Source organism: Choloepus didactylus, chromosome 17 (assembly GCF_015220235.1).
Source record: "Choloepus didactylus isolate mChoDid1 chromosome 17, mChoDid1.pri, whole genome shotgun sequence".
Classification (NCBI taxonomy): Eukaryota; Metazoa; Chordata; class Mammalia; order Pilosa; family Megalonychidae; genus Choloepus; species Choloepus didactylus.
This window is the reverse complement of record NC_051323.1, coordinates 19,832,524-19,858,124: the sequence shown is the minus strand read 5'-3', so window position 1 is coordinate 19,858,124 and position 25,601 is coordinate 19,832,524. Positions and strand designations below refer to the sequence as shown.

General features: G+C 42.0%; 1 protein-coding gene across 4 annotated transcripts in view; it reads right to left on the bottom strand.

Moving 5' to 3' along the window:
- EXOC6B (exocyst complex component 6B) overlaps nucleotides 1-25,601 on the bottom strand; it is a 702,542-nt gene continuing 676,941 nt past the window's right edge. For 2 of the 4 annotated variants that reach the window (XM_037807499.1, XM_037807501.1), the window contains 3 exons: nucleotides 7,882-7,994; nucleotides 6,694-6,705; nucleotides 156-3,612 (listed from right to left, as the gene is read on the bottom strand). In XM_037807499.1, the coding sequence (XP_037663427.1) occupies nucleotides 3,486-3,612; nucleotides 6,694-6,705; nucleotides 7,882-7,994 (252 nt within the window). In that variant the 3' untranslated portion in view covers nucleotides 156-3,485. Of the gene's footprint in view, nucleotides 104-155; nucleotides 3,613-6,693; nucleotides 6,706-7,881; nucleotides 7,995-25,601 lie in introns of those variants that run through there. The other 2 variants (XR_005212435.1, XM_037807500.1) reach the window with 2 other exon arrangements.

Genomic DNA, 25,601 nt, shown 5'->3' with positions numbered 1-25,601 from the left:
GGTCTTTGAGCTCCTTGCCTTGAACAGAAGGCAGGTTTTCTCCTCCCCACTGAGTCCAGGTGATTGGGGATGCAATGTCTGTCATCCAGCTCACAGACCATAGCTACACTGTGCAAAAGGAATGGAAGAACAAAAAAATAAACATGAGACAATAGTATGGCTTTTTAAATGGGTACATAGACTCTCTTGTTTAATAGCAGTTAAAAGAGGAAAATATACAGGGGAAATAAACATGCTCTTTCCACACAGGTTTTCCACTAACCATGCAGCCCATCTGCATCAGTAGCTTTACTAGTGAGTTTTAAAGAAAAATTTCCCTTTAGAGTTAAAAATGGACTTTCCTAAACTTCCTCCATATATGTGCAACATTTGTGCAAAATAAAAAGGCCTTTTTCCAACACATTAGTGAAAAATAATTGTGAAAATAGGCAAAAGAGAGAGACAGAGATAGATATAGATAGATAGATAGAGGGAGAGAGAGAATCAAAGCAGCCAGGAGCAGCGTCCTGGGAGAAGGGAGGCCAAGGTGGGGGGATTTTTGCAGCAGGCCCCAAGGAGTGTGCTCAGAGGCCTTAGGAGGGAGGTCATGGCCAATGACAGTCTTGGGGAACAAAGGTGCTTGAGAAAGCACTTGTCAAGTATGCAGTGAAGCTAGGCTGACTCTGAGGCCTGGGAGGCTGTTAGGCTTGGTGTGCAATGAAAACACTGGTGAGCACTCCCTGAAAACTGTCCATTCCTTTTGCCAACAGGGACTCTCTACTAGTTCTAACCTCCAGGTTCTGTTCTTCTCCCCCCACAACAGCTTCTTTTACAGTCTGCTCAAAGAGATTTTCCTTTGAATGTTAAAACTCTGCAGGATGCCCATGTTACTACTGAAACCTGCTAGGGTCCCAAACCAGACTGTCCCTCCACGAACATGGGCCTAGTTTCTGTAGGAACTCGTCTGAGGATTCATAGTAGCCAGGTGGCAGGTAGGCATCTAGCCACTCTCACCTCCTTGCTGACATCCTCCAGGGTACTTTTACATCTCCGGACATGTGAGGCCAGATCTCAGGAGTCTGAGGGGCCTGGGCACACAAGCTTTGAAAAAGTCCTCTCAAGGGCTGGTCCAGCTACAAGGTTATAGACAGAGGACTTTAAAAAGTCCCAACTCACAACTTAACTTTGACATTGCAGGTCCCTGTTTTTACTTTCCCCTTGCCCACCAAGAGTGTCTTTGCCTACAAATGGGTAGCAGCTTGTTGTTTTCTGTTAGAGAAGAGAGAAGGCAGACTGAAAGAGAAGAGGAGATACACCAAAGGGTCCATCTTTGAATCTTGAGTTTGAATAAGCTCTTCCTTTAGAGGAATTTTCATGTTCCAGAATATAGAGTACTCTGTGCAGAGCAACCCCCATTCTTCTACCCTGCTCACTTTTTCCTCTACAGCATACTTCTTCCAGACGAGCAATGACGACTGTCTAAAAAGACTAAAACTGTGACATGCTTAAGGTTCTTTTCATTCCCACTTCAATGTCTCACTCAAAGCTGAAGAGATCCTGCCCCAAACTGGGGACTAATGAATGAGGGGGTTTGGCCCTTCTCAAGCATAGGACTTCCGGTTGGAATAGCATTTCTCACTCCTTTCAACAATGTCCAGGGCTTGGGAGATGATATCTTGGATCTTCCTTCCATGGTCCTCAGCCTTTCCTTGGCTTATGGAGCTCTGGGTGGCAGCTCTCAACCCTGATCCCCATCCTAGGACCCTGGGCCAACTGTCTAGCCTTCAGGATGAGCCTCAGCAGGTCTCTGCAAAGCTCTGATTCAGCCTGGTCTCTCCAGCTTCAAGGAGGACTCTATGTCTGTGTGCATCTTCTCTTCCCCATGGTTTTCAAGTTGGTAGAGGACATGGAGGGGAATGGGGTGGGGAATGAAAGAGGAAGCACTGCCCTTCCCAGAAGCAACTCGGTAGCTGGTAAAGGTAGTGAAGAATTCTGTTTATTCTGTTTGATGAGTCTCTCCTCCCACTAATCCAAGCTGGAAATGCCAGTGTGGCTTATTTGTCACTGTTTGGTGATGCACAATTATAATCTTGCCAGCAGCCACTGCAGCATCTTTCTGAAGTATTTTAAAGCACAGGTTCCTCTGCCTGGCCTCTCAGCAAAGCCCTTGCATTAAGTCTCAGGAGTCCATCTGGGACAGTGAACACACCCTCCAAGCTAAGCTGGTCCAGGCTCCCTGTGCAAACTCCAGAGTTGGGGGTTCTAGGGCTACAAACAATCTTTCTCAGCCGAGGCCAAAAGATGGCTCTGGGGACCTACCTCATGAGGGGATGGATACCTTGGGCTTGAGCAAGAAGAGCTTCATATCCAGGGCATGATTTAGTGAGAGATGGCTGGGCCAGAGGCAACAGAGCACCAGCCACGGTTGGTCCTGCCTACTTCATGGTGAGTGGCTCCATCCCTAGAGGCATCCAGTCCAGTTGTGGCTGCCCCTACACTGCAGAGCTGGTGACCTTTCCTTTAAAGATGGTGGCCAGAGAGCTGGTTTTAAAAAATGAAGAAATACTCTTAAATGATCCTCAGCTCTAAGGGTAAAGCAAGGGCCATTTTTAGGCTTCAGGGATCTGACCTATCCCAATGGCATTGCTGGAAGAGGCCAAATCTGGGACTCTTTGAGGACCTATGGAAATAACTGCTAACCTATGTCCTGATCCAAGTCCCCTGACCCTGAAAGAAGAAAATGAGATGAATGGAGAAGGGACTGAAGCTTGGATTCCATTAACACTAGCTTTCAAGATCCAGTAAAACTCCTTAGGCTGAGACACAACACTCCTGGTATGGGGGCAACCTGGAATCAGTCAGAGGGCCCAAATATTCCTACTGCCTAAGAAAAATTAACAGTAAAAGCCCTGGGTCAGTTGTAGGCTAAGCAAACTACCATCCTTTGGGGACTGGAGTGAAGCTATCATCTTGCCACATGCCATGCTTGTTCACCAGCCAATGAAATTCAGTGCACTGAGGAGATGAACCCCCAGAACTGGGTTGTTGGTCTTTAGTGTACTAAATAAAAATATTTGCCAGGTCTTCCTGTCCTTGCTTTAAATGGTAAATGAGAGTAAGAAGGGTATCCTTCGTTATCCTTTTGCAACTCACCTTACCTCCCAGTGGCAAGGACCCACTTTGTCTGGTAGTTTCCGAGCCGCAGACCTAAGCACTGGAGATGTGGAGGAAAGGTGGCTCATCACACTGGGATCACTGATGCCACCACCCCTACCATAATACAGTGTAGTAATTACTTTCCCTGTGCCCCAGCCTAGCAACGTTTCATGTACTTGCTTATTCTATAGCTTTTACTATAGGGAAAGGTTATATGAATACTGTACAGGGGTTAATAAAAAAATACATATGCTCTCTTTGAGGAAGAATGCACAAATGCCGGGCCAGCCAGGACTGGGTCCTGGACTCGGGCACTTCAGTGAGCAGCCTCCATGGGCCCGAGGCTGCCTTCACGAGTGGTGGCTGCTGATGAGTCCCCGGAGCTGCTTGGCCACAGTGTCAATCAGTTTCTGCTTGTCTCGCTCATTTTTCCGAAACTGTGCAAACATGTTGTTCTTGCGGCTAGTGTCCTTCATCCTAAACAGAGAAGGAAAGAAAGAGGGCAAAGTGCTTGAGGAGACAAGGATGGAAGGAGGACTCTCAGGAGGTAGGAAGGGCCTCAGGCCTCTTACCCACCACCCAGAATAGGAGAGGACAGAATCTCTGCTGTCAGGCCCACACTCACCTGCTGATCAGGAAGGTGCCCCCCTGATGTCCACAGCCCTCCCAAGTTCAGTCTCCTTTGAGAAATAGTCAAACCCTACTTCTTAATGCCTGTAGCCTACCTTACCCAATTTATCTGATTTATTCTTTTCTCTCCCCAGGTGTGTACCTATGATAGGTGGAGGGGACATGCTACAGCCCTGCTGGCCAACAGGCTCTTAGGGAATGTCTAGAATCCACTCACCACCCCATGAGCCCACTAAATTAGGAAATCTGCTGGGACCATAGCTGGGATTTGAAAGGTAAAGTAGAAAAATGCTCTTAACTAGCAGTTCCAACAGAACACGAATAACCAGAAACCACTGTGTATTTCTAAACCTCACTCTAGCTGGTTACTGTATCTCATCCCTAACAACACTAAAGGCTTGACTAATCTTTTTTTTCCTTTTGTCTCAGGGTAAGGGCCTATATGCAGTGAGGTGGCTGAGAGGGCCTAGTGCTGTGGAGAGCAGATGCCAAAGGGCTGGGCCATCCAGCTATGTCATCAACCAGGGCTTTGGGCAAGAGGAGCCCCCAGTTCTCAATGGCTGTCTATATCCTCACATCTTTGACCTTTGGAGAATTTTCTATTACTGGGTCATGCTAAAGTTCCATAGTTGGCATATTCCTAGGCAAAGCATGTGGAATTCTGGCCATTGTTCTGTTAGATAGAGAGCCCTACCTGGGAAGCAAGAGTAAATAAAGTCAAGGCTAGGATGAGGCTGTCACAGAAACCTCCCAATCTGACTAAACCACTGTGCCCTCAAATCTCAGTCACTGTGATAGAATCCAGGGATTGGCTCTTCCCTAGAGACAGCCCACAATCTCCTGGCATCTGGTGGTGACTGTTAACCCTGGTCCCAGCCTCTGCACACTGGACATCCCATCCCACAGCTAGTTCTAGTGTTAGAGAATTAAGAACAGTCCTCAGACCTATTGCTCCGCAGTGGGTTCACCACTGCTCCCTGGGATGCATGGAGTCAGGTTAGAAGAGGGAGGGAAGGAGTAAACTACCCCCAGGTAGGCTTCTCAGGGCCCTCTGGCCAAGCCTGCTCCATTTCTTTCTGTGGGTGACCCTTTGCAGAGGGGCTTGGGAGGCCAGTGAATCCTACAAGGGCTTTGATATCCATGGGGAGAGGCGGTTCTGGTGAGCTGTGTGACTCTGGCTGACAGCGATGGCCACAAACTAATTGGGACTTCTCTCCCTGCTCTAAGGTTGAGGGCCTTCAGGCTGGCTCTATTCATTAAGCAAGCTCAGAACACTGAATATACAGTATCCACATGTGGAGGCCTGTGCTTGCAGGGGAGGAAGGAGACATGACAGGGATCTGTTGAAAAGAAAGCACAAGGGTCCTCAAGGCTGTGACAGTCACTGTATTTAGTCCCTCCCATACTAATTGCATAATTATGCTTGTGGAACTGGTCTGGTTTTAGATTATTTATTCCAGAGAAGGATTGCCTTCCCTTTGCTGGGAATGCTATAAATCTTAACAACAACAAAACAAATTAAAACAAAAAAAGAAAAAAGGAGGAAAAACACTTTCTATATTCCTAGTACATTTAATTTCATGTCCTATATGATGACGAATGACACCTTGAGGCAACTCAGGAACAGGCGGGCAGGGCTGGCATTAGGCTCCCACAGGGAAGCTCCTGCAATCAAGTAGGAGAAAGGGAAGAAGGAAACAAGAAAGTAGTCTCTGAGCCCCAGAGAATAGATTTTTTGGTCATTTTTCTCTGATAAGGCCTGGATTTGTGATTAGGTGCTTGTAAAGATAAACTCAGCACTCTGAGGGCTGATGGTGACACTCTGGTTTGTATCCTTGGAATGCTCCCAATCCAAAGGTGAGAGCTTCCCACCTCCCCTCCCATAAGTAAGCCCAGGATCCACTTCAGTCCTGGCCACCTCTCCCTGACATGAGCCCCAGAGGCCTCTTCTCTTTTCTGAATGTCCTCAGCAGGTCTTTGGGTCTTTCCATGTTTCACCCTGCTAAGAAGGGCCAGATTGAGAAAGAGAGACCATGAAACTCTGGTGGTTTAGTTAGCTGTGGGGAAAGCAGGAAAGGGTCAGGTAAAGGGACTAATTCCTGTGAGGCTGGGAGATGGGGATTTCAAAGATCTGGGCAGACTTGGGCCCTACTGAGTTTGTAAGGAAGCTTTTAAGCACTGTTGATCGCTAGGGTTACGCATAAGGGCTTATGGGCAAAGGCCTCTAGAATGCTAGAGAGGGGCTAATTACTTCAGCCTGCTGTTGATCCACAGGAAGCGGAATAGCCAGTACTTTCTGGATTTAGAGATTCTCAGGAACAGAGGGCAGTAGAGAGGTAAGTGATTGAAGGGAATCCCAGAGTCCTTTTAGACACATAATTAATATGACCATCTAAAGACATAATATGACCATCTAAACACCAATTCAAAGGCCAAAATGTTCCCTGTTTCAGCTGGGTTCCAAGAACTCTGGGATTAGGCCTTGGGCTGAAGATGCTCCTAAAGAAGAGCCTTCTGTGGGACAGGTAGTTCCAGATTCTAAAGCCACAGGCCTCACAACCAGGAGGTAGGGGAGACTGCTGAGAAGAAGCTCCCTTCTATTAGGGCTGAGTTTCAGGCCCTATGCTAGTAAGAGTATTAAGTATGCCAGGAAGCTGAGTGGGAACTACCCTTTATCTGGCACTGACTAGGAAAAATCCCTGCCACCACTCCCAGCCCCAAAGGAACTGTAAGCCAAGGGTCACTCTAAGAACCAAGGATAGAGGAGGCGGCCAGCCAACTGGCACCAGACCAGTTTAATAGATTAGTATGTCAGGGCAGGGACAACTCACAGGGAAGGGATTTTAGTGCAGTCATTAGTGTCAATGAGGAAACCAGAAGGACTTGCCTCAAAGTAATGGAAAAGGCCCAAATGAATAAAATACTTACTCTCTAGATATCCTAGTGAGGAAGGTCATTGGGAGAGAGAACCATGGGAAACAAAGTTAAAATGGAAACATCAGTCCTTGTCTTGGTCAGGAGAAAGTTGCATTCAGGGCCCTTAGTCTCTTGGTTACAAACACACATCTCTGCATCCTGCTCGTGCTTACTCTCCATCTTTTCCCCTTTTCTTCTCACATCATATTGCACAATAAGACGCATATGCCTTAGCCTCTCCTGCTTATCAGCTACTCTGACCTTCTAGACTCTGGGCCTTGCCTTCCTAGGATTTGAGACCTGCTTGACTGGCCACATTTGTAGACTTGCTGCACCGCCCAGATGCAGGACACTCAGGATGCCTTGGTGATGCCCCAAGGACATTTCTGTCTGTGGATATACCCTCTAAGCAGCTTCTAAGCAGCTGCGGGTCAACTAGTTGGTCTGATTGCAGAGAAAGGTGGGCCTTTACATGGTTGTGGTCTCTGGCCTGCCAGCTCTTAACCAGGTTAGCGAAAGCCAGAGCATCTGGGTGACGTACTGGTTAGCTGTGAAATGTCTGGAAGCTGGCTAACCCAATTTTAGTGGTAGAACCTCTGCTTCAGAGAGGGCACAGCTCTGTGGCAGGGTAAATTTGCTGGCTAGTGATTGCTGAAGGCAAGAATTAGAAACCTTCTCCAACAGAGCTTTCTGGGGACAGCCAGCATAATAAAGCTAGATCTGAGGTGGAGGTAGAAAGGGGAGAAGAAGATTTCAGTAATTCCTGGGCTTCTCTGCTAGGAACCAGAGAAACCACCTGTTCTTTGGTGCTGCCCTATCCATCATTACACCCCAGAAGATTGAGGCCGACCTCACTCTGTTCACCAAGCTGGCCTGAGACCTTTTAAACTGTGGAACCTACCTTTCTTCTATTGTTATCCCTAAAGACATGTCACCCCCATTAAGCTTCCAGTGGATGTCAGAATCCAATTCTGATAAACTTGGCCTAACTTGTTGGGGTCAGGAATTAATAGGCTACAAGATGAAGACTATCTTCCAAATCCACTGAGGGAGACTGGTGGTAGCACCTACAGACAACTTCAAGAACACGACTACTATGCTGTCTTTTCAAGGTACTGGCAAAGGGAAAATTATCCTCTGTACAGTCTGCCACCCCCTTCCCTCCGCCTCCCACCACAAGCCATTGGCCTGGATACTCACTTCTCAAGCAGGGTCAGAGCTGTCACTGGGTTTACCCGCAGGTACTTGCAGTTGGGTTGGCCATAGTCTGCAAGGTAGGTCGACCAATCCCACTGGATGAAGAGATCCAAAAGCTGTAAAATATCCAAACCCCACCCAGGGATTAGTTAGACAGACAAGGCAAACCAGGATCTCGGACACTCTATCATCCTTCACTAGCAGCCAATAGTAGATTTGAACACTATAAATAAAAATATACTAAGAGAAGGCAGAGCATTTATGCCATGAGCAAAATATTGTTACTAAGACTACATGCTGATAGTTGGCCGTCAGTGGTAGGCCTGTAAAGAAATGAACATTGGACTGTATCAACACATAAGATATAATAATCACTCACTCATTCATTTAATAAATGCTTATTGAATGCCTTCTACGTGTGTGGCAGTGGTTTGAAGCAGTATGTACCCCAGAAAAACATGTTCCTAAATCTAATCTATTCCTGTGGGTGTAAACAGCATCTTTTGATGAGGATACTTCAGTTAAGGTGTGACCCACCTCATTCAGGATGGGACTTAATCCTATTACTGGAGTTCTTTATAAACAGAATGGAGAGAGAGAAAGAGAGGAGAGAGCCATGGAAGCAAGAAGCTGAAAGCAATAAAGCTGTAGGAGAAGGGAGAGAGCAGGAGACACACCATGTGCCTTGCCATGTAACAGAGGAGCCAAGAATGGCTGGCAGCCAGACTTCGGGAAGAAAGCATCACCTTGATGATGCCTTGATTTGGCATCTTCTCAGCCTCAAACTATAAGCTAATACATTCCCATTGTTTAAGCTATGCCATTTCATGGTATCTGCTTTGAGCAGCCTGGAAAACTAAGATGTGACAAGCTCAGAATTCAACAATGAACAAACAAAAGTGAATCTAGCTTTGAAGTTAAAAGGTCTGGGTTCAGGTACCAGTTTTGTGACTTGCTGCACTGACTCTGCCCAAGTTACCCAGTTAATACAGACACATGAACATGCCCATGCGCCAACAGGCCACAGACACCACAGAAACACCGAACCAAGGTATCCGTGGATCACATAGCATTGACGTGAGGCAGTATATTCACACCTGTGGGGACACAGGCTGAACAGGTGGCAACCAGAGCCATGGTGGGTCAAGACTGAGAAATAGGCTTAGCCTAAGATTGAGGATACAAGTCTAGAATGGGGGCAGGGTGTGAATGTTAAAGAGGAGTGCCAAGAACTGGAAGTACATTCATAACAAGACTATGGGAGATTTTTGAGGGTAAGTTGAGTTCTGAAATTAGGGTTATATATATATTTTTTTAACTTGGAAAAACTAAATACATTTTGTCAAAAGTTTTCTTTCCTAGCCACACTTTTAGCCTCAGGCATCACTCTAACAAATATTCAAAAATTGTAACTCAGAAAGTTAAAAAAAAAATCTGTGCATTTCAAAGGTGGAGGTGGTGAAAGGAAAGCTGCTAGCTCTACCCTACAAGCTAACAGGCTCACTCTACACAGCTTCAGGGTCACATCACTGCCCAGAAGTATGTCCTCCAAGAAGCCTTCCAGCTTCTTGACTCAGACATCTCCCTACCTCTCCCATTCTAATGCAGACAAGTAGATGGCTCTCTCTCTGTGAAGATCAAGGGCTAAAAGGCTGGGAATACTGGTCAAATCCAATGCCAGGGCCTGGGTTCCAGGCACACCCTTGCCTGTCTGTCTTCACTGGGCAAGCTGGGCAAACAGGCAGTGTGGGCCTTGCCCTGCTTGGCCAAGCCTCCACTCCCATCCATTCTCTCAGAATAGCTGTTGTGAACTTCCTCAAGTAGCCTGGGAATTGGCTGAAGTTCCAAACTTAAAACTGAGAAAAGCCCCTACACCCTCAGCCAAGAAACGATGTTAAAGATGAGAAGAGGAGGGAGGGAAAGAGACAGACAGACATGTTGGTTAGTCTGGGCCAGCACGGCCCCACTGGGCCCTCCTCGGCCTCTTTTAGGTCATGCCTATTTTAGTTGGCAAGTAAAAGGGCTTCTACCACTTCCTTTGGCTGCCCCAAAGCCTCACAGAGCTCTCCTTTAGAAGAGAATTCTCCCTGACTTCCTACTCTAACTTTGGTATTTCTGTCTGATAGTGTCCAAAGACCACTGAAGACAGTTCCTCTTGACGTGCTCCTAGGGAACCCTGCCAATCACTGGAGTGTCTCTTGCTCTAAAGTTCTTCCAGTACTGTGGTTTGCAAATCTGATTATGCTTTTCCTCCAAATCCCAGGAAAATATATGATAAAGGAGAGCAATTTTCTCAATTTTTTTCCTCTCATGATTTCTTCTAAAACCTTGGGGAGTCTGTTACTATTTGCCCACAGGAGAGCTAATAAAAAAGTGAGTTAATAACAAATGAGTCTAACGGGAAAAACTTGAAAACTTTATTTCTTAAAACTGATTTAGGTGTTATTTTTCAGGTGTAGACACACCCATGCATGTGGTAAAACTACGTTCCCTGCTAATGAATTCCTAATTTCTGTGATGGAATTAATGGTATCACTATTTTGGGATCTATTGCAAAAAACACCATGTATTTCTGGTTGGTGAAACCTGGGTAAATCGCTAATGGAAAGTGGAGGGCTTAGAGCTCAGTCTAAGGATATCTATTTTTATGTTCCTGCCAAAGTCTCTCAATGCCAATGCTGAGCCCAAGAGCTCTGGGACAAAAAGCTACCTAATTTATGTCACTCGAGGCATGGAAGCTGCCCAATTCTATTAATCTCAACCAGGAGGAGCCTGTAGATCACACTCAGGATCCATGTTGCTTTCCTCAGTACTCTAGGGTGGTCTACACCTAGATCTCATGGCCTCCTCTGAGAGAGATGGACATGGAATGGAATCTGGGGACTAAGTCAGCTGCCTGGGAGTACAGTTCTACAGGAGTCCACAGAGCAATGTTAGAATAAGAGGCCAAGAAAACCAGCAAGCCTGTTTATCAACACAGCACTCTGATTTCCAGACTGTAATTTTCAAAGGTGAATCAGGCCCTTCCAGGCACCATCTAGGTTCTCCACATGCAAGAGCCTTGCAGATCTCAATAAACTCTCACCCAAGGAGGAGAACACTGGATCGTTACTAATGATTGCCTTCCTTTTTTAAAAACTTTCATTTGGAAATAATTTCCAACTTATCAGAAATTTGCAAGAATAAGAATGGTACAAAGAACAACATATACTCTACACCCAGATCCACCGTCAACATTTTACCCTGCATGCTCCATCCGTGTTCTCTTTCTATACACACTCATGCTTGCACGTGCACACATGATTTTTTTTTGAGTTGAGAGTAAACTGCACATATCACGGCCGTTTATCCCCAGGCACTTCAGTGTTCTTTAGAATAGGGATATTTTCTTACATGATCACCCAAAGTACAGTTATCAACTTCAGTAATACTGATAATATCCATATTCTAATTTTGTCAATTGACTAATTAATGACCTTTTATAGTCTTTTTTTTTCCTCCAGTTATTATATTTATTGGTCATATCTCTTCAGTTTCTTTTAATTTGGAATATTTCCACAGCCTTTATTTTTCTTTTATGTACTGACATTTTGAAGACTATAGACTCCCCCAACACCCACCCCCATTCTTTTTTCCCCATTTTGGTTTTTTCTAACATGAAGACATGTATAACTGACCAGAATATTACATAAGTGATACTGTCTTCCTCAGGGTGTCACATCTGAGGCATACAACATTCATTTGCCCCTCACTGTTAATTTTGATCACCCAGTCAAAGATGATTTCTGATTTCTCCACTGTCTAGTTATTATATTTTCCTTTGCAATGAATAACCAAATTGTGGGGAGAACATTTAAGACTATGCAAATATCCTGCTCCTCATTAAAATCTCCCATTAGATTTAGTATCCACTGATGATTCTTGCCTGATAGTCTTTACTGATAACGGCAAACGGATGACATTCCAACTCCATCCTTCTGTCCACTGTTATCAAGTTGCTGAGCCTTACGCTATAAGCAAGTGTTCTCCCTTCTCTCCCATTTTATTTATCTATTTATTACTGGTATAGACTCATGGGTTCCCATTTTTCCAATGGCTTATATTCATTTCCATACCTAATTATTTTGGTGCTCAAATTGTCCCAGATTTGGCCAGGGTGAGCCTCTTTATGCTGGAGACTGTGTCCCTGTGATATGCCCCACATTTTTTTTTCCGAACACTTCCTTACTTTCTGGCATAGTAAGATGCTGTAGGCTCATCTTTTTCCTAACCTGTCCCAACTCTGGAATCAGCCATTTCTCTGAGAAGCCCTGGTTTCTTTCATGGAGAATGGTATTAGAAATCAAGATCTGGGTGCTAGGTATGCTCTTTGCTACTAGAGTGCCTTTTTTCATTGCGATGGGGAATAAACTGGCGGAAACCAAGCCCTTTCAGCAGACCCATGCATAATATACATACACACATACAAATGTACTTATATTCGTATACACATACATCTTTTAGAAATCCTGAGTTCACACTGATACCTCCAATTCTAATCCATTGTCACATTCTTTCTTGCCTTCTCCCATTTCATATATGTATATGCTTTCTTCCACAGTGAGAACCCTGGCTCCTAACATCATCATCACATTTACTAATTTTCTCAATCTTATAGTACCTCTAAAATAATTTCAGAATTGCTTGTACATACCACTACAGAACAACAACAATAACAAACCACCAAGCCTATTAAGAAAGTGTTTAGGATTTGTTTGCAATTCTCCCTTTCAACCCAAGACTGAGTGTGTAAATCAAATACTGTGTTCATAAGTCACTAAGATTAGCTTTTTTCCCTGCTTCAGTTAGTTATGGTATTCACCTAAATGCAATTGGGTTCATTTGATTCCACTGCTTTCACTTTTAGCTTCCTCCCTTTCATTATTATTAAATCTATTTAACTTTTTGAATGTGTAGGACATTAATATGCTTCCAAAAGTCAAAACTATAAAAAAAGATTAACTTAGAGAAGTGTCACTCCTTCCATTATTGTATGCCTTCAACCCCAATCCTTCCCACCCCTTATAGATAATGAACTCCATTCTTTTCAGGTTTGTTTTTCCTGTTTCTTTTTGTAAAGGTAAGCAGATATATGTATGTTTTCTTATTTCCTCTTCTTTCTTTCAGAGCAAGTAGCCTACTGTGTGCTCTTTCAGGCATTATATTTCTTGACATTTATAAGTAGGTGGTAGATGAAGGAGAAAGAGGAGGGTCAGCAGCAGGAGACTGAAAAATTAAGATCACTATTCGGTAAACTGATGATCACCTTCATGATTTTTACCATATCCTCTTGCTACCTGTGTTATTATTTACTTAATTTTTTCTTTGTATTGATTCATGTTTTGAACATCAGAAAAATTCAAAAAACATTCATCACTATCATAAATGGGAAACCATTATTACTTGCCAAAATGGAAGACAACTCAAATACGAGTACCATAACGAGACATTCTCTTTGCCACCTCACAGTGTGATTCAATTGGGTACTCTCTAAGCCCATCTTGAGTATCACTTGACATGGTCTTCTATAGCTCTGGTATTCCACAAACTGTATGTTTTGGGATTAGTTTGTGACTTAAGCCAACAGTTGACTGATGACTGTGTGCCTGGAATAGACTTAGGTGATCTATGTGTACAAAGAAGCAATTCTAGAAGAAGTTCTCATCCAAGCATCAGTCTCATTATGAGAAAATATTGGTACACACATGGGTCCTATGTCCTGGGCTTGTCAGGCTGGTCCATAACCAAGGTCTGGTTTGGCTGATGAGGCCTGCAGGACCTGCATGGGCTGGACAGCTTGCCAACACAATTACAAGTATAGTTTATACAGGGAAAACAAATTAGTCCTTGTGGCCTCATTCTTCTTACGACTTGGTTTCCCCATTAGTTATCAGGTTTTCTCAAACTTGATTTTTGATCTTCATCTGTGGGTCACAACATTGCTAAGATTGTTGATTCTGCATATGATGACTTCTGATAGAATTTACAGAACCACTCTTTGGGCCTGCAATATGTTCATTCTATTTACATTTTTTTAAGAGGTGCAAAAAATTGTAACTGTCTGAAGTTTGAAAATTCAAGTGAAGTAATTTCTTCTAGCATTTACTCTTACAGGATTTGAAGTATGGATAGTAAAACATGTTTGCAGTTATAGGTTTTCTTAATGAAGATGGCAAACCCATAGAATTCAGTAAATGTCTTTAAAGCATTTAATAAGTGCAAGAAACTGGGATGGGGCTTTCAGGTGATATGAAAATAAGAGGTCTCCTCTTACATAGGAGAATAAAATAAAAACATGAATAACTATAATCCAAGCCAAATGAGTTAAATGCTGTTAAGTGACATAGTTACCAAGCCGTATTCCTTCTTTGTTAACCATCAATTGAACATTTTGAAGTTTTTCATTTATAACAATTTAAAAAGCAAATATGCATGTGGTACAGAATACATACACATACATATACACACACTCTGGGTGTACTTTAAGTTTAATCTTATTATTGGATAGTGACTTAAAGTTGATGGGATCATCTCAGCAACATCAAATACCAGTTATGCTTATATGCTTTGTCATGGAGTTCAATATGAAAAATTTGCCTAATTTATTGACATCGGTAGCAGATTTAAAAAAAATTCTTTATTTTGAAATAATTTTAGACATATAAAAGTTGTCATTCCTCTATACCCTTCACCAGTTTATTTAATGTTAACATCTTACATTACCACAATGCAATATTCAGGATGAGAAAATTAACATTGGTATGAGGAACTAAACTACAGGCTTTATTGCAGTTTCACTAGATTTTCCTCAAATGTCTCTTCTCTGTTGCAGGATCCAATCTAGTATCCCATATTGCATTTTGTCATCAGGTCACCTTAGTCTCCTCCAACCTGTAATGGTTCTTCAGTCTTATCTTTCAAGACCTTAATGTTTTAGATGAGTTTCTTTTTGGTCATTTATTTTGTAATATATTGCTCAATTTGGGTTTGTCTGCTGTTTTCTCCTGGTTAGATTTTTGCCTCCAAGGGGACATTTGGCAATGTCTGGAGACATTTTTGGTTGTCACAAGGCTGGGGGAGGGGGTGTGCTATGGCATCCAGAGGGAAGAGGGTGCACAGGGCACCCTTCCACAGCAAAGAACCACCCAACCCAAAAGGTCCATGGTGCTATGGCTGAGAAACCTTGGATTGAGGTTATGCATTTTTGGTAAAAATACCACAGAAGTGATGTTGTGCTCTTCTTAGTGCAGCATATTAGGGAGGTACATGATATCCACATGTCTTATTACTGATGACATTAACCTTGATGATTTGGTTAAGGTAGTGTGTGATGGGGTTTTCCACTGTAAAGTTATAATTTTTTCCTTTTGTGATAAATACATTTTTTTGGGAAAGATATACTTTGAGATGATGCAAATATCCTGTTTCTCTTCAAACGTTTATTCACTATTTTAGCATCCTTTGATGTATCTTGCCCATGACAATTTCTACTGCGATGTTTGACTAATGGTATTTTTCTACTTCCCTCATTCTTTCTCTAGTTATTAATTGGATTTCTTTTATGAGGAAGCATGGTCCCTTCTCGACCCCATATATCTATTTATTCAAGTATTTATCTGTATAACTTCAAGGGTATCTATTTTATTTTAAGGGTTATAAGCCAATACTATCGCTATTTATTTTGTTCAAATTGTCCCATCTTTGGCCACTGGGAGCTCTTTTACAAGGGCATGCCTATGTACTTTCAATATGCCCCCAACCGTTTTTGAGCAGTTCCTTGCTTTCTGGTGCTACAAAATGCTCCAAATTCATCTTGAATTTTTTCCTGTCCCAACCCTAGGATCAACCACATCTCCAAAGAGGCTGGTTCCTTTTATTGGAGAATGGTTATTTAGAAACCAAGATTTGGGTAACTTAGTATTCTCACTGCTACTAGGATACCATTGGTTCTAGAAACCCTCAGCAGACAGGGCTAGGAAATATATGTATGTACAGTAACCCATAAATCACACACATCTCTCTTTATTTCTGCATCTGTGTGTGTATAATATACATATATTAAAATCATGAGGTCATATTGATGTCTCTGATTCCAATCTAACACACAGGGTTTGTTCCAGCTTCCCTCTTCCCTTACTTATCATTTCTTTCTCAGACATTGAGAAACCTGTCTCTCTTTATGTACAATATATTTTACTTATTCATTCAATCCTAGCATAAAGGAATTTAAAATTCCTAACCCACAGTGTTGGGAAAAACAAATTTACTAACTTGAATAAAGTATTTGTATTCAGTTTCTTTTGTCTTTTTCTTACAGTAACCAGTCAAAATAGGTATTTTAAAGCTACTCAGGTTAGTTATTTTCTTTCTCACCCTTTTCAATGTGGTTATGTCATTCTTTTGTAATTCAGTTAGGTTCCCTTTTCCACTCTTTGTGTTCCATTTTGGATTCACCTCACATTCTGGTTGATTTTAATTATTTATCTTGGAGTATGTGAAACAATACTACGGTTCTAAGAACCACTGCTATACTCAGGGGTATACTCAGAAGTATAGCTCCCTCCTTACCACTGTTAACTGGTTCCAGTTCTGCCCCCTTCTTTCTACATCTTTCCCACCCACCCCTGTATATAACCCTGCTAGTTTTTGGTTTATCTTTTGTTTATTTCTTTCACACAAATGAGCAGATACATGTATGTTTTTCTTATATCCTCTTCTTTCTCAGCTGAATAGTGACATAATACAGGTAATTTTTGTACTTTGCTTTTTCACTTAACTGTATAACCTGAAACTTACTTGCTATATGTTCATTCCTCACTAACGATGAAATTCTTTATTTATTCATACAAATATTATTTTTGTAAACTAAATCAGAGAAAATACTTTCAAGGCACAGGCATTACATTTTGGGCCATTTCATCTTAAAACTGATGAAAAAGGAAAGTGTTAGATATTTACAGAGTGGGACATACTGATAAATCTTAGGGCTAATTCAATCAAATGCAATCTCAACCAATCATTAGCAATGCTCTGCTCTCAAATGCAGAGTTATCTGTGTACCATACTTATCAGAATAGTGAATGAAACTAGAGTAGCGGTTGATGTGACACCTCATAAGCTACACAGATCAATTAAAATGTCAATAATATGATTACAGGTCATTATACAAAAATGTGTTCAAGTGGGAAGGAATATAGCATGGGAAGACATTTTGAATCAGGTTATAGTAAGTAGGCTACCTTGATAGAATACTTTTTTTTTTGGTCTAATGTAAAATTTTTCTCTATGTGACTTTTAACTAGGGCTTTGGCTGCTCTAAAGCCGCCTCTGCTAAATTTTTTGTTATGTCGTAACATCCCTGTGGCTTAATCGAACTCAAAATATAATTCAGATTTTATGGGGTGGGGGTGGGGGAACTAAGACCCAGAAAAGAAAAGCAACTTGATGAAAATCACAAAGTAGACAAGTGGTAGAGCTGGCTTGCTGACTCTCACTCCCCAAAATTCCTTAACTATTAATCTCTAAAGAAAAAAGAGAAGTCCTTACTGATTCTGTCTCTGCTTAAGGTACTCACATGAGGCAGGGCTGAAATTACGAGCAGACTTTCTGTGTTGCAATGGTAGCTGAGAGAGACTAGAAAAATCCAAATGAGTCGAAGTGTAAACTAGTCCAAGGCCACACAGTGAGTTAACTGGACAGAGAACAAATAGGATTAGAAGAGCAGAACAAGATGTAAAGTTCAAGACCTGTAGAATGAGATACTAATAAGACAAAGTAGGACTCTGTGGATTCTTGTTAGTACATACCAACATACTCACTTCTCCAACAGAAGATGTAGAAGTAAGTTGAATGGATGATTTGTTCACGGGTAAAGGAGTAGAAATCTTCAAGTACGAATTACAGGCTAATAGTCGAGCAAATGATCCTGAGGGTGCCCTTGTGTTCTCTCAGACAGAAAAGATTACCCAAAGAACTCAACAAGTGAAAATGAAGAGCCTGATGAAGAATTCTCTGCTTGTTCCCACTATTGGACTAGTGTTTGTTACCAATCCAGATCATGCCTGCTCACAGGGAACTATTTTATATATCCTGCCTTGATTGCTAATTCCTGGGATATGAGACTCATTTCCCATATACACTGGGAGCTCCTCAAGGATGAGGATCTTGTTTTGTCCTTCTGACTCCTCCACAGCATGAACCAGCAGAGGATAGGGCTAGATTCCTAACAGGTGGACAGCAAAGACATGTCAAATGGACTTTAAAATAGACATTAAAGTAGATGAACTAACATTGCTATAGGAATGATACTGGCCAGATGGTGAGACAGACTTTTAATTTTGGTCCTCCAGACTAGGACTAGAAGGAAGGTTGGAAAGAATGTAGCATCAAACAGGAGAAATGAAACCCATGACAGGTGAGTGAGAATCCAGCCCTAGATGTTTGATTTCAAGGTTTCAAGGGATGATACCTATGAAAGGTGACTGGGAAGTCAGTAGATGTTTGGTTCCAAGGTGACATCTGGACTGGCTCCTACTGGACATCACGGGGCCTATCTCATGCTAGAAAAAGCCTCCTTTTCCCAAAATGCCTGCAAAGATTTCATGGAGAGCAAAGGACCGTAGGAGCTAAGGCAGGCACAGAGACGGACATAGATAAAAAGACACACTAACAAAATCACAGCCCCTCTTCCCCTTCGGATGATTTTCTTTACATATTTTCCCTTGAACAGGTATACTGAGTGCTGTAGAGAAGTGTGCTCCCAAAGCAGGTGTGTTCTTGAAGTAAATTTGATATGCAGGAAAACCTGAATTTGTACTTTATATACATTCCAGAAGAATTCTTCATGTTAAACAGGATAGACTACAAAATGATTTCAAATAACGTCTTCCTCTGGGACACTTAACATACAATCTAACTGACAAAATTCTAAATATGCTATCTCTTTGGAACGTGGCTACTGTATGAAGTGGATTCCACCTACTCAAGAGAGCAGTAAGATAAAGAACACTAATCTGGGAGAAGTCTCTTTTGTCTACTCTGCCTTTGACCAGATGAAACCAATTGTATTATTATAAAGGATTTTCCATAGTCACTGATCCACAGGTGCCTTTTGGGGAGGCAGGATAGCACAGCTGAATGAGACCCGGGGCAGGAGTGTGACCGTGGGTGGGTCACCAAATCTGTTTTTCTGGTTCAGATATGGAATCAAAACAGCTCCTATCAGCAGCTGAGCGTGGACCAAGAGAATGACCAAGAAAAGTCCATTGAAAAGCATAGAGTTGACCGATGATCCATTAACATTTATTGTCCAAAATCTCCCCTAATGCCTTGTCCCTGGTGCTGGGTCTCTCTGATTCAAATAAGAGCATCTTCTTGCCTCCCACAAAACCTCAGGAGTATTTCCTGACACAGAAATCTGGACAAATGCAGCAAACGAAAAGCAGGACTTATTTTAACAAACATTAAGCTGAATATCAGCAACGTATCAGGTACTCTTCTAAGCACTGCACATTAAAAAATTAGTAAGACAATGTCTGCAGTCTTGAGGAACTCAGTCTGGTAAGTAAATAGATGCAGAATGATGTGAATTCTCAAGAAGTATGAACAGGGTTGTGTGCCAGTTTGGATAGATTATGCTCCCCCCCAATATATATATACTGCAATCTTGTGGGATATTTGAATTAGGTTGTTTCCATGGAGATGTGACTTACTCAACTGAAGGTGATAACTCTGATTGAATTATTTCCATGAAGGTGTGGCCCTGCCCATTCAACATGGGTCTTGATTAGTTTACTGGAGTCCTTTAAAAAGAGCCACACAGGCCCAGATACTTGCTGACACTTAGAGATGCTTGAAGAATGCCATTTTGAAATGCAACCTGGGAGCAAAGGAATAGCAGATGCCAGCCACATGCCTCCCCAGCTGACAGAGGTTTTCTGGATGCCAATGGCCATTCTTCAGTGAAGGCATCATCTTATTGATGCCTTAGTTTGGACACTCTTATGGTGTTTGGACTATAAATTTGTAACATAATAAATCTCCTTTATAAAAGCCAATCCATTTCTGGTATCTTGTATAACAGCAGCATTGCAAACTGGAACAGGGTGCACAGAAAGTTCAAAGAAAGGGCATGTAGGCCTGAGCCAGGTCGGTGGGGATTGGGGGCGGAGTTACGGGATTTTGTCAGGCAAGGAATTGACACGGATGGATCTCTCAGGAGTGCCTTGGGAATAACCGGGACAAATGAGGCAAGTGATAAAAGGCATCATATACTAAGCTAAGGAGATTGAATTTTATCCTGGAAGGTTCTTTACTTGTTTTCATCAAGGCTATCTGTTTTCTTCTAAATCAGGGGACAGAAAACTACAGCCACCACCTGCTTTCGCAAATAAAGTTTTATTGGAATATAGCCATGCTGGTTGGTTTATAAATTGTCTATGGCTGCTTTTATGCTGTAAAAGCAGAGTTAAGCAGTTGTGACAGAAACCATATGGCCTGGAAAGCCTAAAATATTTACTCTCTGGTCTTTGATAGAAAAAAGTTTGTCTCTAGATCCAGGCGGGGAGGGCAGTGTGCTCTGAAATTGCCTCAGTTGTAAGATGTCTAATATCTACTCAACTCAAGAAAGGAAGGAAAGAAAATGACTTTGGGGAGACCCTTCTAATTGTAATGAGGTAACAAAAACTTCATTATCTTAACAGGTGGCACTGGAATTCTTTTAGAGGAGAGAAACATGTTTTGGGGAAATATCCTGTTTGGTGAGACCCCAAGGTGCTGAGACATCTAGTAGAGAAGGGAGAAGGAAGGAATTTATTATTCTGATTCTTGAGAGGCAGGGAGCTGACCTGAAGAGAAGAGACTTAATATTATGTGAGAACATCTAAGAAGGAAATTCCGTATGGTCTTGTTTGTGGCCTCAAACAACTCTGGAGGCCTGAGATGTCTAATGAGCGACTTTTCCAAAGTTGCTTGCTGTGCAGTGTATGATATAAATCTCCCCTACAAACCCACCCCCTCAATCACAATCTGCAGACAAATCTACTCGGCTTCCAATTGCTTGGGTGAGTGGTTCTGAGTTTCTCTGGATCTCTACGGGTTAAGAGGATCCTAGCATATACTTGACCTTTGCAGCAATGGCCACTCACAATGCTGCCTCCTGAATCTCCCAGGAAGGTCTGCCCTCCTCTTCTTGTGTGCCCTGGCTGGGTAAGGACGAGGAGAGAAGCAGGGGATGGGGCTGGTAGTGGCTATGCAGCTCCCTGCTTTCCCGCCAGTCCAGCTGCCAGGTGGATGGAGACTTCATTAAGCTCTTTATCAGAAACCAACTGTACATCAGCAGCTTCCCTTGAAAGGGGACGTCACACTAAGAAATATTTATTTGCCTCATAAATGTGGGTTTATAGGTTTGCTGTCTAAACTTTTCACCTCGGAGACTACCTTCCTCAGGAGAAAAGAGAAAAAAAGCAAGACAGGGAGGCTGAAGGTTCTCTCACTGTCACCAGCTGGTGCCTGGGGGAAGGCTCCCAAATAAAATATGCCAACCCCAAACATTCCTTCAAGTCAGAGGCTGTTCTGTAAGGCCATTTCTCACTGGTAACAGCATCTACGCTCCTTCAGGGAGCAGAAGGAAAACCTATAATCACAGTGGGCGATAATAAAACCACATATACATGTTCAAGGGGAGGATGGAGGCCCCTGCCATGGGCTGACTAAGCCACCCCTTGTTGGGTTGGGGCAGGCAGGCAGGAGAGGGTTTTTGGATGGAGCTGCTGGCACGGATGTGGTGGGAGAAAGAGGTAGGAACCTTGGGTCAGTGTTGATTTTCTTTCAGTATGTTGTGATTTGTTAAAGGTTTCCCAGGTAAGTGGATTAGGGACTATGCTATTGAGTTGTTAACAAAAACTAACCCTTCCTCTCTGGTGTGAAAATGAGTAAGTGGTTTAAAAACACCCCTGTGAAGAAACCATGAATTAAAGATAACATTAACAATGTAAGTGTAAGTAAACATCAAGAATATGGCAGAACTCATAAGTCTTTTAATCATAGTACAAGCTCTTTCTCATCTACATTATAAAGTAAACACAGTGAAGAGCTAATCAGATTTGATGTCAGTCTCCCAAATTTGAAACTATCAAAAAGGCTATTTAAAATATGATTTGTATCGACTATTGTGAATAACGAGCCTTACCCAACCTAAACACATATTGTGCCCTGAAATATTCATTGATAATAGTATGTGTGTATGTGTACACACATGCATACACACACACAAGCCGACTTTCAAAGGTAATAATAATACTCCGTCTTAAACTACAGTGGGGAGGAGGGTGTGTGTGAAACTATCTTTATAGCTATTCAATACCTAATTATGATTTATTAATAGATTTCTATACATACAAGTATACTGGGGTGAGGACTCAATTTTTTTTTTTAATCAACAGTGGTGGTCAATTAAAAAAGCTTGGAGACACTGGCTAGATGACCTGCAGGAAAATCTATGACAAATTCGTAATGAAAGTGGTTTGGGCTCTCTTGTATAAGAATATAAAATTAAGAAGCATATTGCAGAAAATTATTTCTTGCCTTATATTTAAGAGTCATTATTACATATTACCATGTAGGTACCTTATGACAGGCATTTGCCTTACATATAAGAGTCATTATTACATATTACTGTGTAGGTACCTTATGACAGGCGTAAGAAAAAGATCTAACCTTAAAGGATAGTAAAGCAGGAATGTCTTTATGTTCTGGACAAGTTTAGAATAAGCTAGAATCTCAATGGCTTTGGGAAATAACGCTTGAGTCTGGTCAAAAGGCTCGGTACTACACAACTAACTTCTTAAGGCTCTAAGAACAATCAGATCTGCACTTAAAATCTATTTTGTTTGCTTGGGTTTGAGAGGGTGGTGATGGAATGAATTTGGAACTTACCAGCAGAGAAATTAAAGAGGTATTAAATTATAAGTGGTTCTCAACCACCAAGTGATTCTTCTTTTGTTTTCCCTCTGCAGACTCCAAATTTCAAAAGGATTCTGCTTCCCAAAGAATGGTTAAATAAACATTAGTTCATAGGAAGGCCATACTCTTAGCCCTGTGGTGTCAGTATATTTGTATTTCCTTTTCCATTAAATTTCTTTTCTTCCTTTCAGTTCTATTGTATGTATCATTTTAATGATCCACCTCAAGTCCATTTTGGAAACAGGTGGTATATAAACAAATCTGATAAAATGTGCTAACAAGCATGGCAGCTGCCCTTGAGAACTAAAGGAGAGGCTCAAGCAGTGAGTACTGTCGAGTTCAGAGCAAGGAAATATCAGAGAGGCCCAAAAGATTTAAAATTCCACTCTGCCAAAAAGATGGGCACGATTTAAATAAACAGAAACTACAATGGAGGGAATTCTAAGTAAAGAGACTAGTGGAAACCAAGGTACAGAAACAGGAGCAGCTAAGATGTGGTCAAGGGAAGAAGAAATGACATTTCTTGAACAGCCTCCATGTGGCAGACACTGGACTAGGCATTTTACTTATATTATTTCATTTAATTCCCAGGAAAATCAACAGCATAAGTGGTAGGTGTTTCCATTTTATAGATCAAGAAATGAAGGTCTGAAAAGGTTAATAGAATGGGCCCAAAGGAACAAATGCAAAAAGTGATAAAGTCAGGGCTTTGGACCCAGGATAGTCTGACTCCCAAGCTTGGGATTTTCCTTTCATTCCCTTTTGGGCCCCTCTCAAGGGTCAGGTGGGATACAAGGTGAATGAAAGCAGAGGCGCATACGAAGGAATAGTAGTGGAAAGGTTGAATAGGGGTTAGACTGCGGAGAGCCTTCATTACCAGGCTAAGGATTTATTTTTCTTTATTTTATATGCCATGAGAGTGGTTAACATTTCAGTAGTAGTATATTTAGTAAGATAAATTTGGCAGCAGCATACAAGATGAATTTGAGGGTAAAATTTCCAGGCAGGAAGATCTGAATAAATGAGGATCTGGACTAGGATGGTGGCAACAGAATGAGAGGAATGAACGGCCACTGTCTCAGGTCCACCTGAAAGGCTTAAAAGCTGACAGACTGTTGCTGGGGGACAGAGAAGACTAAAAAATGATCGTAAGGCAGGGTTTTCAAACAGTTGCCTCTAGAAAATGGGCAAGCAGTACAAATGAATGAATCAGGCAGGCGTAACAGTAGGGAATGGTGGGGACTATGGAAAACTGGAGAGTACATAACCCTTTTAAAGACATTCAAATTCAGATGTTTTCAAAACATTGTGACAGTCACTTCTTGGGCCATCAGTTTGCAACTTTGGCATAGGGTTTTCAAGCTAGATGAGACATAGGGCAGGCCAAAGAGAAGACTGTTGGGGAGTGCCAGATGATCTGTGCACCTCTCATGTTTCCACCTTTATCTCCTCCTTCCTTTAGCAGGCTGTGACCAAGTTAATTAGGGTCATTAACAGGCCTCCCTTCTACCCATCAGCTGGCTAACATGCCAGTCTCACAAAGATGTAATAAGGCCTATGTGAAAACAAAATTATTTCATGCTCAAGCCAATGCTGTCAAGGCTGCTTGAAACACCATGCCTTGGGATAAGCTAAACTGACGGCCTTCAGGAGAACAGGCAGCTCCCAAACAAGCTGTTGCCTCCAAGGAAAACCAACATGACATCCACATTCTGCTCTCTCACAGAGCAAGCCTGCTTCCTTTCATATCTTACTCCCTTTCCCTAATAGCTGGGTCCATTTTAAGGACTTCTCAGATCAGGTCAAATCATGAGGTGGAGGGGAAAGAAGGTTAGAAGTATTTATTGAAAATCTACCAAATGCTAAGGTTCAGTGGTATATATTTTACATAGATAATCCTATTGGATCCTCTATAACAACTCCGTGAGATTGGTATTATTGGCCCAGTTTTATAGATGTGAGGAAGAGAGATTTAAGAGTCTTCCCCAACTTCACAAAGTTAGTAAATAGGAGGGCTTGGATTTGAATTTAAGTCTCTTTAACTCCAAAGTGATGCTCTTCTAGTAGTCCAAGTTATTTCTCAAAGAGAAGAGATGTCAAAGGCTCAGGTCTCCCTGCTCCCCATAACTGTTTTCATTCCAAACAAAAGCAGATGGAACAGTAAGTTCTGAGTTCTCATACCTGCCTTAAGCTATGTCCAGTACTTATATAACTCAACAGGAAACACTGAAATCAGATTACTACAAATCTGGGCTCTCTGAGCCAGGAAAATTCAAACTGGAGGCCATATTTAAACCCTGGTATGGGGCAACTATGAGAACATGACAAGAGCTGGACAAATAGTTGCCTGAATTCCTAGCCCTTACTAATGAGCTAGACTTTTAAAGTTGGGATGAATCTTCAGGAAGAGCAGAGCAGGAAACTCACTGAGATTCCAAGAAGCATCAGAATTCACTTAAGAGAACCATATGAAAAGAGAATGGTGCTACAAGTTTAAGTATCAGACTGGAGAATGAAGAGTTGCTTTTACTGATGACCAGATGATAGCTAATGTTCCTTCCAACTCTAAGAGTCTAAGTCTACAGAATTCCTAGTTCTCTTCACTTAGTAGGAATGAAGCTGCAAAAATGGTAGATTGTAAGCAATCACAGAGAATAGCACAATTCTTTCATCTCATAGAGGAGGAAATTGAGGTCTAGAAAGATTCATCGTTATATGCAAAA